We start from the raw sequence: 13566 nt of genomic DNA on the forward strand, positions 1-13566 counted from the left end.
TTTTTTTTTTAACAGGCCCAGCAGATTCAGAATAAACTAATAACTATTATTATATTTATATTACATGTTATGTGAGATAGCTGTGGCAAAAACTGTAAAACTGTTGTATACTTGTGTTTTAGTAAATCATTTTGCTGTCCACTCTGTCACCAATGATCAGGTCTGCAGTGCAGGGAAATCGATCAAGGTTCTGTGATCAGCGATTTCCCTTCATGATGAGATTGGTTTGTCATGCACTCACTGACAGCAGTTTACATAACGACCTGTTCTCGTCATGCACAGCCAAGTGATTAACCCCTTAATGACCGGACCATTTTTCAATTTTCTTACCCTTAATGACAATGGCTATTTTTACATTTCTGCAGTGTTTGTGTTTAGCTGTAATTTTCCTCTTACTCATTTACTGTACCCACACATATTATATACCGTTTTTCTCGCCATTAAATGGACTTTCTAAAGATACCATTATTTTCATCATATCTTATAATTTACTAAAAAAAATAATAAAATATGAGGAAAAAATGGAAAAAAAACACACTTTTTCTAACTTTGACCCCCAAAATCTGTTACACATCTACAATCACCAAAAAACACCCATGCTAAATAGTTTCTAAATTTTGTCCTGAGTTTAGAAATACCCAATGTTTACATGTTCTTAGCTTTTTTTGCAAGTTATAGGGCCATAAATACAAGTAGCACTTCGCTATTTCCAAACCACTTTTTTTCAAAATTAGCGCTAGTTACATTGGAACCCTGATATCTGTCAGGAATACCTGAATATCCCTTGACATGTATATATTTTTTGTTAGAAGACAACCCAAAGTATTGATCTAGGCACATTTTGGTATATTTTATTCCACCATTTCACCGCCAAATGTGAGCAAATAAAAAAAAAACTTTACATTTTTCACAATTTTAGGTTTCTCACTGAAATTATTTAAAAAACAGCTTGTGCTATTATGGCACAAATTGTTGTAAAAGCTTCTTTGGGATCCCCTTTGTTCAGAAATAGCAGACTTATATGGCTTTGGCATTGCTTTTTTGTAATTAGAAGGCCGCTAAATGCTGCTGCGCACCACACGTAAATTATGCCCAGCAGTGAAGGGGTTAATTTGGTAGGTTGTAGGGAGCTTGCAGGGTTAATTTTAGCTTTAGGGTAGAGATCAGCCTCCCACCTGACACATCCCACCCCCTGATCCCTCCCAAACAGCTCTCTTCCCTCCCCCACCCCACAAATGTCCCCGCCATCTTAAGTACTGGCAGAAAGTCTGCCAGTACTAAATAAAAGGAGTTGTTTTTTTTTTTTATAAAAAAATAAAATATTTTAGCTGTGATGAACTCCTGCCTTAGCCCCAACCTCCATGATCCCCCCCAGCTCTCTAACCCTCTCCCCTATCTAATTGCGGCCATCTTGGGTACTGGCAGCTGTCTGCCAGTACCCAATTTGCACAAAAACATATAAGTATTTTCTGCTTTTTTTCTTTTTTGGGGGGTTTTCTGTAGTGTAGCAGCCCCCCACAATACCCCTACCCCCCTCCCCCTCCCAGATCCTTTTATATGATTTAAAAAAATATATATTTCCCCCCCCCTCTTCCCTCATTGGTGTCAGTGGCCAGCTAATGCGCGCGCACGCGCGCACGCGCGCTCCCGGCACCCGGCGTGCACATTGCACTTCTAGGAACCGGATGCCGGGTAGCGATGGGCCGCCCACCCACCTCCCTGTTGCGCTCCCACCCACCAACGAACTACCGGTGCAGAGAGGGCCACAGAGTGGCCCTCTCTGCATCGGAGTCTTCTAAAAAGGTATTGCAGGATGCCTCCATATGGAGGCATCACTGCAATACCCTGAGAGCTGCTGGAAGCGATTGCGATCGCTTCCAGCACTCTCCTAGACAACTGACGTACCAGGTACGTCCATTGTCATTAACTACTTGTTAATGCATGACGTACCTGGTACGCCAGTTGTCATTAAGGGGTTAAAGGGACATGAAACAACATTTTTTTTCTTTTGTGATTCAGACAGAGCCTAGAATTTTAAACAACATTCCAAATTACTTCTATTATAAAATTTGCTTAATTATCTTGGTACTCTTTGTTGAAAGTGCATAAAGGCACCACAGGGAGAGCACTTTGGGTGAGCCGATGACAAAAGGCATATATGTGCAGCCACCAATCAGCATCTAGCTCCCAGTAGTGCATTGCTGCTCCTGAGCCTACCTATGCTTTTTAACATAAAATACCAAGAGAACTAAGATAATAGAAGTAATTTGGAAAGTTGTTTAAAAAATGCATGCTCTGTCTGAATTATAACAGTTTAATTGTATCTTTGTTGTCCCTTTAAGAGGAGTGAATGGGCCATTGTATGTGTCAGTTTTGGTTGAGTATTTAACAACTAAAAACAGATTTTCAGGAACTTTTCTATTGAAAACTCATTTGCACAGTGGGCTTTTAGAGACTGAATACATTTTGAACTGTGATGACTTAAAAAATATGCTTCCTATATAGTCCAACACCAAAATTGAGCTATTGGAAGCAGATATTAGAAAGATTGTGACAGAGGGTAAACATAAAGGGTTTGATCACAAAGTGGTTAAGCGTATAATTAAAGTAAGATCCAGATTAGCAATGTATTGGTGATCCTACTCTGGACACCGGCGAATGAGCTAATCAAGAGTGGCATATGTATGTCATCCATCAGCCATGTTGAGCTATAGATCATATGTGCATTGCTGATCCTGAGCTTAACTTGAAGGGACATTAAAAGTCAAAATTATATTCAGAGTTCACACCGAGTCTTTCCCTATACTTCTATTATCAAATTTACTTTGTCCTTTTGGTATCCTTTGCTGAAAAGCATAGCATAGTTAGGTTCAAGGGAAGCAACTAGGAGCTAGTTGCTAATTGGTAGCTTCATGTATATGCCTCTTGTCATTGGCTCACCAGATATGCTCAGCTAGATCCTAGTAAAGTGTTGTGGCTCTAGAGCTAACTTATTGAAAAAGAATACCAAAAAAACTAAGCATGCTAAGAAGTAAATTGTAATATGTATTTATATGACATGCTATATCTGAATCATAAAAATATTACTTTCAAGCCCCTTTTACTATATGTTTAACTCTTTTGCATGGGTTAAACACATAGTTGTATGCAAACAATAGCGTAATAAGAAAATACTCAAATTCATTAGAGAAGATTTTGATTGCACTTTTATGTTCTTTTAACAATGAAGCTAAATATAAGTACACACGGTAACAGCAGGGCTTCTAAATCATCCCAAATGAATTAGTTCGGGATGTTCTAAGAGGTGGACGAGGGGATATTCACTAAATAATAAGATGCTCACAAACCACCATGTTTCTTAGGATTAGTACCCTTTCCTTGCAGTAAGGGCAAATACGGGCGAGTTCAGTTAGCTTTATTCTAGCAGACTTGTGGACAAGATCCCAGTGGTACTCATCTACAAATAGATTTGTATCCTATATCTGTCTAATGGCAATGGAATAAGTACATAAAAATGATGCTTGGTTTAAAAAAAATAAATAAAGGAGCCTTATCCGGAGAAGAACTTGGCACTTAAGTAATCATAACCAGATGCAAGCTGTAGGGGACCTGTAATCCATTCCAATCAGTCAGTCTAAATACAAATATTGCAACACTGTGGATTTCTGAATGTGTATGAGCAACAACATGAGTTTCCACCACCTGTAGAATGGCTTATACATAACTCAGGTATTGCCCAATATTTTGCTTGTTATTTTGTGCAGATAAATTAATTTAACCTAAAAATCATAGCACCACATTATTTACATTGTGGCATTGTGAATTTAAATCAGCATTACAACAACATGTTTTTAATTTCTGCAGATGTCTGTGAATGTCACCTGTCAAGTACTAATTGCTGTATTGGCTTGGAAATTAAAAAGTGTGACAACTGTAAAATGGTGTTTTGTGTAGTAGGTTTGTCAAAGCATTTGTGAATATGCCAAAGAATGCTTCCATAGTGGTTATTTTTTCATTATGTGTTTTTTAACAGTAGCCCCTATTTATACATGAGTGTGTTTCAATGCAAAGTATCTGATGGGTATTTGCAATGCGAAGTCATGAAAATCCATTATACCACCAAGGGAAAACCAGTGAAAACCAATTTGTATAGCTGCTCTAACAAATTAAAGTAAATTGAAAAGGTTGTTCTTATCAGCCAGTAAGTATTACATAAAGCACCCAGCTAATATTGCATCTTAGATTCAATTTAAATTGAAATTTTACTTGAAGACACAGTAATGTCAAAATTAAACTTTCATGATTCAGATAGGGCATGATATTTTAATTATTTTTTCAATTTACTTTTATCAACAAATTTGCTTTGTTCTCTTGGTTTTCTTTGTTGACGGCTAAACTTAGGTAGGCTCATAGGCTGATTACTAAGGCATTGAACTCACCTCTTATCTCAGTGCATTTTATTAGCTTTTCACAGCTAGACAGTGTTAGGTCATATGTGCCATAACATTGTGATCACTCCCGTGGAGTTATGCATGAGTCAGCACTGATTGGCTGAAATCTAAATTTGTAAAATTCACTGAGATTAGGGTGTAGTCTGTAGAGGCTTAGATACAAGGTAATCACAGAGATAAAAAGTGTATGGTTATGCAAAACTGGTGAATGGATAATAAAGGAATTATCTATCTTTTTAAACATTAACATTTTTCAACTACTTTCCCTTAAACATTTTTTTCAGCCAAAAACATTATTTCATATTTTTGAAAACTTCTATTTTGGAAGTGTGGCATAAAATGGTATATTGTCCCTTCAAAAAACTGTTGTACAAAGACATGCACTAACGAGCTATAAACTATAAAATAAAATGCTTTAACTTAACCCTTTTCATGCAACCAACAATATTTTAACTGTATACTGATTTTTTTATATGCATTAAACTATTTTTTAGAGTATACTGTTCCTTTATAGAGACCTCATTCTTTTAAAAAAAGACAAATCATTTTTATGTGCAAATAAAATAAACTATATATGTTCCATTTTCTTTTAAGGAAAAGCTGATATCTGAGAGAAGAATTCCAATACTGCAGAGCCAACTGGAGGAATATAAAAGTCTGCTTTGTCAGCTGCAGGCTCAGAAGTTTAAACTACAGTCTGAGGTAACTGCATATTACCATAAGGGATTAAATGCAATATACTCCTCTGTGGGAAGAATTATTATAACTTAACTATTTAAATCATAAAGTTTAATGTAAACTTTTAACTTCTTTTCTAACATAGAAATAATCACCCAAACAACTTCTTGGTTATAAAAACCTGCAGGTCACGTTTATTGTGGCAACACAGGAACCAAACAACCAGCACGAATAAACATGGACCAGGGGGGCGGCAATCAGGTACTAGCTAATGCGTAGTAACCCATGCTAACAAGATGGGCAGTACCAGGGCAGCAGGAGAGGAAGCAGAGCGTAGCTCAATACTGAATGTCTTAGGGAGTTCTCAGCTTCGAATCACATGGGCAGGGAACACCTCAGATGCACGTTTGAGGACTTCACCCCTGGCCGGATGAAATGGCCGTCAATCTACCTCTATCACATCCTGCCCCCGGACACTGTCCACCCGCCAGCCCAGGGTGCAAACCCACCACTCCAGACCATTAGGACCAGGGTCAACAAGGTGCAAACCACATTGAACACCTGGGGAGCTGAAACTTAATGTCTTTGGACTTGTAGAAATAGGCTGGCTAGCCCTCATTATGCCTTGGACACCCCTAATCCTAGGGACCACCATAGTGATGAATCCCCCTAACGATTGACACCTAAAATAATAAAAAGGGAGGGACAGGGTGGGGAAAACTTTGAAGAAACCAGAAGAAAGAGGACTTGTACTTCCTGTACAGGGCTTAAAAAGGTAAGCTAGAAACCCTCCTCTCTATCTGCAATATTGTTTCACACACACACACACCAGATCACTCCCACTCCTCCGTCTTGGCCTTAACCTTTATGTGCATTCCAGGCAATTTGCCTTACATTTCCTTAAGGGATTAAATGCCATATACTACTTTGTGGGAAGAATTATCATAACTTAACTATTTACATCATAACGTGTAATGTAAACTTTTAACTTCATATCTAACATAGAAATAATCACCCAAACAACTTCTTGGTTATAAAACCCCACAGGTCACGTTTATTGTGGCAACACAGGAACCAAACGTCCAGCACAAATAAACATGGACCAGGGGGGCAGCAATCAGGCACTAGCTAATGCGTAGTAACCCATACTAACAAGATGGGCAGTACCAGGACAGCAGGAGAGGAAGCAGAGTGTAGCTCAATACTGAATGTCTTAGGGAGTTTTTGGCTTTGATTCACATGGGCAGGGAACACCTCAGACGAGTGTCTAAGGACTTCACCACTGGCCAGAAAAAATGGCTGTCACTCTACCTCTATCACATCCTGCCCCCGGACACTGTCCAGCTGCTACAAGATCGCCCACATATTCAGGGCCACTCTCTCCGCCACCCAAAACGCACACAAATAGGAGTAGGACTGTCTTATGTAAACAGGTCCATGCCATGGTCAGAAAGATGTACCCCCTCACCTCGGTAGAGGCTCTGGTCATCTGCAGTAATGGTTTTGTGCTCCATAATAAAGCCCCTAAGCTCAAACATCAATTTCCTCACGTCCCTGTTGAGCTTTTAACTGACCTGAAAAGTGGCCCTGTGGCTGGCCATATGATGCCATGTCAGCCTGAGAATAATGTTAGACCATCCCATTCTCACACAAGGCATCCAAGCTTTGAAGGTGCGCAGGTCCGACTGGATCACAGCACTCAAATCCCATCCGGCAATTGAACCAAGATCGTTTCCTCCTAAATTGAGGATCAAAACGTGGGGTTTCTCCCAATGTTTCATGTCATCTTGCAGCAATCCAGGCAGACCTGCCCAGCAAAGGCCTCTCCTTCCTAACAACCTAATCACCACCCTAGATGACGAGAACCCCAGTTGCTGTCCTCCAGGTCGAGTAGATGCTCGGATGGCTGCCCAGTGAACAAACGAGTGCCCCACAATCCAGACACAGAGCAGACCACTGCTAGGCCCTGCAAAAGAAACAAGTATTAATTTTATACCACAAAAGTGAAAACATCACAACAGAAACACACCATATTACTTAGCAGTGGGATAAAAAGGGTCTCAAATATAACTAATATTTCCTAGATTTCCACCTCCCCAATGCCATGATACGGTCAGCAGACCAACCTAAAGCCGCCGCTGTCATAGCAGCCCCAACCCTAAATGAGTGAGGGGCTATAGTATTGTGATTTTACCCGGCTTTTTCCGCAGACCATCCCAGGACCCTCCAGAATAGTAATCTTGTAAGAGGGGTACCGTCCCAGTGAATTAAAAACCTATGTGGACCCACTGGATGCATGTCCGAGAAGGCCTTCAACAGGACGTAAGGGCAACTGGTGGAACCCTGATTTGCAGGGAGCGACAGCCAAGCACCCCTACTCTCCTGATCCACTTTGGATCTGGGAATAAATAGCAATAACCCATTTTCGGCTAATCGAACGTGTTCGCACAACACCCCTCCTACTTTCGCTGTCTTTGACTGTGGTACCAATTCGCCCACTCGAAGAGCACCATGAAATGCCATGTCAAATGCCGCAGAAAAAAGTTGAACCTCATATCCCGAGGAATAGAAGTCAGGTAGAACCTGAAGCAAAAGGTGTAACCCATCAGCAGTTATGGGTTCCCGAATGTCCGGTTGTCTCACTTCCGACCTCCTCCAGTCCCGGAGAATTTGATGAACCAAAAACATCTTGGAAGAGTCCATCAGAGTAAACAATTTACCGAAAAAGGATACCGCTGCTAACCGCTGCTAACCGCGCTGCCATCCAGTGCCACCTGCCAAAGGAAAGGAGGACAGGAAACATCATGGCATTCGGCACAAACTTCCTAAAATGTTCCCATTGGAAATGGGAAAGCACATCAGCTATAATATTAGTAACCCCAGGGACATGCCTAGCCTGAAACTCAATGTTTCGCTTAAGGCACCCCAAGACCAGAATCCTAAGATATTTTACCACTGCTGGGGATGATTATGTGAGTCTATTAATGGCAAAGACCACACTCATGTTGTCTGTCTAAAAAAAACATGGAACTGTTTTTAAGTTTGTCTCCCCAGATCTCAAATGCCACCAGAATGGGGAAGAGCTCAAGGAGGCACATGTTCCTGGTAAGCACTTTAATGGTCCATTCCACCAGCCATGGCTCAGCGCTCCACCTACCATTTAGATAAGCTCCGTAGCCGAAGGATCCCACAGCATCCGTGAATAGGTGAATGGACTGTGCCAAATGCAAACCCCATTGAAGTCCTTAAGAAACTGATCCCAAATCTGGAAATAGTCCCTCATGTCCTTGTTAACCTTAATTCTTGCCTTAGAAGAGGTCACCCCCGGCAACAATCGCTCCATTCTTTTCAGAAAAATTCTCCCCATAGGGATGACTCACCCTGCGAAGATGAGCAGACCCAAAATGGATTGCAGCTCTTTTAACGTGCAAAAAGGCACCGAAGCAATTCTTCTCACTTCCTCAAGCATCTTCTGGACTTTATCTGCCGGGAGTCTGCATTCCTAATGTCCTTTGCTAAGGGAACACCGAATTTAGTCATTAACATTCAGTAACTCATATTCCCTGGAGCCCTGTCTGCCCACCAATAAAAATCATCTAGATAATGACAGCCCAATGTAAGAAGGAGCTGAAGGCCTCAATATAGGCTCAGGAAATTGAACACCCCATGGATAAACAACGGTCGACAAAGTATGATCCGTTGAAAAAACAACCTATTAGATAAAAAGAAGATGGGTGAATCAGCAGCAGACGGAAGACAGATTCCACATCAAGTTTTGCCAGCAAGGCACCTTGACCAGACGTCTGAACCACCCTTAGTGCATCATCAAAAGACTGATAATGAACTGTGCTCAATTCCAGCTGGATGGCATCATTCACTGACCTACCTTTTGGGTAGGAAAGGTGTTGAATCATCCTGAACTTCCCTGGGTTTTTCTTTGGCACGATTGGTTCAGCCATCCGACCCAGCAAAACTTCCTTACCCAATTTCTCCTTCAATGCATCTGGAAACTGGTAAGCCGATTTCAGATTCCTGCGGTCTGCAGAACCTTTAACTTTACCTTGTACCGGAATAATGAAACCTTCCTGGAGGCCCAAACCCAGCAAGGCAGCCGCCTATCAGGGTACAGTGCAAGCCAAGGTCTAATTGCGGCCAACCTCTTACCAACAGCAGGGTCTCTTGGTCAAACCCTATCTTGCTTCTTGCTTTTCTTGATGCCATCTGAGGCCGGGTGAGGTCCCTCTCAGTTGCGGAACGCATGCCGAAAGGAACACGCAGCTCCCAGCGCACAGTGCTTATCTTGAAATTTCCAACAGACCCCAGGGGGGCATCTGAGAAAACTACTAGCAGAACGTACCTGGTGTGATCCCGCTGGAGGAGCAGCATTCCCTGGGACCTTCTCAGGACCCAGCCGGGCCCAAAACTGCATCTCCAAACATCCAAAGTCCAGAAGACGGTTACCTACCATCTTCCTGCAAAATTCTTCATCATAATCCCGCCAGGCTCCATCACGAAAATGTTCTGCAATAATTTCCATGTTTTCAATATATTTTAATATGGCTAAACACTGATAAGGCCTCTTCTTTAAAAAGCAAGAAGAGTATATCCTGAAACAACGTTGCCACTCCTGGAACATGTCAGGGCGCTGGTATTTCTTTGGCCCAGTCCCATCTTCCACTCTCTCCTTCTGCCTCAAGGCTTCCACAGAGAGCTCAAAGATATTGACATACTTCCCTTCCTGAATGGGCAAAACCGTCTTAGTTTTAAGATGTTCGTGTAGATCATTAGAGGACCAGGAGCGGGTATCACTTTGGAGTGCCACCTTGCGGTTAGCAGGTCCACTCACCTCACTGACTCTGGATCTGGGTTGAGATGCCCTATCAGACTTCTCAGAGGTAACAGGTTCTGAAGATCTTTGAAACCCATTCCTAGCAGCCTTTCTTTCCTATGTCAGCCACCTAAGCATTTTATACATTTGCTTATGACCCTTAGCATTTAAACCCAACTCCTTGTCATTCTCTGAACCAGAATCATCCAAAGATGACGTGAAACCCCTGAACCCTACTGAAACTGAGGATTCGCTGGTTTGCAACCCCGTCCTAGGTGGTATCACCACCACGCCCGAAGTCGACGGACGCTCATCCTCTAACACCAGGGAATCTGCACCGCTCTCTGCTCCTCTCTGCCACTTCTGGAATTGCCAGTAGTTGCCATATTGCTATCCTGAAAAACAGAATGCAAGAGAGGAGCACCATGCAGGGGAAGTTCAGCTCTTTCTTTCCCCCTGCTCACACACTGATCTCCCCCCCTCAGGCACTCTGGGCCCTCATGGGTGCTTGCCATGCTCCTCTCCAACATGCACACTTTGCTCTTCCTCAGAAAATTCCTCAATATCCTCACTGAAGTGAACTGTCTTAGGGGCCTGGGAAGGGGTCTTCTAGTTGGTGCTAATTCCATATCTAGACTATGGAATCGTGATGGGGTACCCTGCCTAGCAGCCAACCTAGTAACTACCTTCCTAGCGGTGGTCCGAACCGCGGCCACACACTGAGGCCTATCATCCCAATCATCACATTCTATCCCATCCATGCTGCTATCATCCATGCCAATTGCCATGCCCATGGAATCAGAATCCACGTTATCACCCTCCATTCTGCTTGTACTGGGCCTAATAGTTGTCTCAGCACATTTATTTTTGCCTGCTGAGGCCTTTACCCCTGCCTGCTCTAGCGCTTATTTAGCCCCCTTTTCCCGAGCACCTGAACGAAGTTCGGTTCCATATTGCCCCTTAGAATTTGCATATTGCCCCCAGGCAGCTCCGTTGCCCCCTTTTTCAACCGCCTTATGCCCCCGTGCACCCTAAGTGCCCATTGCAGATGTAGTAGGCCTATCCCCCGGAGCTAAAGTTCCCCCATGCGGAACTACTTTCTTACCTGCAGAGCCACAAGGGAAACTCGATGCACTCCTCTTCACAGCTGAATGTTGAATAGTGGAATCAGAAGTGACATCACCGGAAGTGACATCACCAGAAATGACTTTACTGGAAGTATCACCGCTGGAGGATCTGAGACCGGAAGTCGACGAGAAGAAGGCCGAAACCACCGGAGGAGCATGCACAACACCGATCGCCGTACCATGGACCAGGTGGGACCCACCCGGAGCCCCGAACATCGCCGACGCCAACATTTGGAAGAGGGACACCGCCGCCGCAATTGATTCGTGGGACAAGGCAGCGGAAAGTCCAGGTAAGGCCCCGGCGCTCCCACTATGCCCACCAACTATACCAGGGAAGTTATGGGGCCATGAGGGACCGGGAGTGACCTGGGGAGGGCCGGGAAAACTGATAGGTGGGCCGGGAAGGACGGGGGGGACCGGAGGACAAATGAGAAGGGCCGGCCACCCCATCACCCAAATGAGAATGCTCAGCATAAACCACAGGACCCACGGACTCAGACGCCACATCTGAGGTGCTTACATTGTCTCCCCATCCACCCTCCTGGTTAATGGCCTCTTACAGTGCCTAATCAGAGATCTCAGGCATAGTCGTGGCGCTACCACCCTCACTAAGCCCACCCTGGGGAGGGACATGGGAAGGAGTAAGCAAAGGGGTTCGACCCACCATTTCTGGGGATGGTGCGATCCATTTCTCAGCTTCATCACTCTCCTCCATGACTTCTCTCTCTGAAGGTTCCTCCCTAGCATCCATGATTCGTTTTAGAGGTACCTTAGATCTCCTTAAACGCTTCATGTGAAAACATTGAAGAAACCAGAAGAAAGAGGACTTATACTTCCTATACAGGGCTTAAAAAGGTAAGCTAGAACCCCTCATCTCTATCTGCAACAATGTTTCACACACATACACAAACCAGAACACTCCCACTCCTCCATCTTGGCCTTAACCCTTTTGTGCATTCCAGGCAATTTGCCTTACATTTCAGTTTTCTGTATGTTATATGTCAAAGTATTGCTACAAATAAAGCTCCACAATTATAGGTTGTAATGCAACCTATAGAGACAAGTAGATTAAAAAATAGACACAAGTGAAAAAATGCATTGTCAGTGATATAACTCTCTCACTCTCTCTCTCTCTCTCTCTCCCTCTCTCTCTCTCACTCTTTATCTCTGTGGCCTCTTCTCTGGAAATGCGACCGCTGCTTCTTAACTTCCGTTTCAGGCGGACCTGAAACGATGGGGCTCCGAAGCAGCATCCGCTGCTTAATAAACGGACCCCTTAGTCTCTATCGAAAACTGAAATAACTTAACTTAAAATTCAAGTTTTTTTTTTTTTTTAATTTTTAGTGACATAATCTAGGTCCAAAATCATTTTGGATTAAAAAAAGAAGTAAAACAGCTTTTGAAGTCAACATTCTTTATGGGTAATGTTTCTGAATGCAAACCCCACAATTATGTTTCTTTACATATCAAGCAAATCCATATTTACTAAATTGTGATCTCCAGTGAAAACTTCCGTAGTCTGAGACATGTTTATGTTCATTTATCACCATGTCAGTAATATTCTCTGCAGGGTGACATTTCCTGGTGATTGTTCCCATTTTATCTGTTTTTTAATAGGGGATTAACGCTTATGAGAATAAGACATACTGGGCTACAATACAAGTGGAGCTCAAAAGTATTAGTCCTGTTGTGCGTTATCATTGCTCTAGTTAAATCAATAGCGCCTCTATTTTTCGGCGCATATTAAAAAAGTTATATTTTATCACTTGAGGGACATTCTAGGGTGCAATAACACCTTTGTTTTGGATAGCATGGGTTCACTAAATTCCTCACATATTAGAAAAACTCATGTCAGATATTTCCCTAGCACTAAGCTACTGGTGTGCTAAACCTCCACTCAAGTAGTAGAGCTCTTCACTTAGCTATGTACCATTCTATTTCAATTAAATTAAGGGACTGTTTAGTCAAAATTAAACGTTCATGTTTCAGATAGAGAATGCAATTTTAAACAACTTTACAATTTACTTTTATCATCAAAATTGGAAGCTAAACATAGGCCATCGTATATGCTAACTTCTAAGCCCTTGAAGGCCGCCTCTTATCTCAGTGTATTTTCACCGTTTTTCACAGCTAGAAAGTGCTAGTTCATGTGTGCCATATACATAACATTGTGCTCACTCCTGTGGAGTTATTTATGAGTCAACACTGATTGGCTGAGATGCAAGTCATAAAAAAAAACTGAGATAAGTGGCCGCCTGAAGAGCCCTAAATACAAGGTAATCACAGCGGTAAAAAATTTGTAACCTAGGTTTTCTTCTGCACATATTTTGAACATTTTGAAGAAATCTTAGGCTATAAAATTCGCTTTTTTTTTTTTTTGCTTTCCCCCCTTTCTTGGGAGCTTTGAACAAGCTACACAGTTTCAAACAAAAACAAGAGATAATATTCTTTTAAAAAAGTTTTTTTTTTCTTTCTTGAAAAA

The 13566-nt window shown here is 42.4% G+C and overlaps 1 protein-coding gene across 1 annotated transcript in view; it reads left to right on the top strand.

Moving 5' to 3' along the window:
* BFSP1 (beaded filament structural protein 1) overlaps positions 1–13566 on the top strand; it is a 92109-nt gene that overhangs the window by 49392 nt on the left and 29151 nt on the right. Inside the window, exon 5 of the mRNA XM_053709327.1 lies at positions 5046–5153. Coding sequence (XP_053565302.1) covers positions 5046–5153 — 108 coding nt within the window. The remainder of the gene's footprint in view (positions 1–5045; positions 5154–13566) is intronic.

Source organism: Bombina bombina, chromosome 4, assembly GCF_027579735.1.
Source record: "Bombina bombina isolate aBomBom1 chromosome 4, aBomBom1.pri, whole genome shotgun sequence".
Taxonomy (NCBI): Eukaryota; Metazoa; Chordata; class Amphibia; order Anura; family Bombinatoridae; genus Bombina; species Bombina bombina.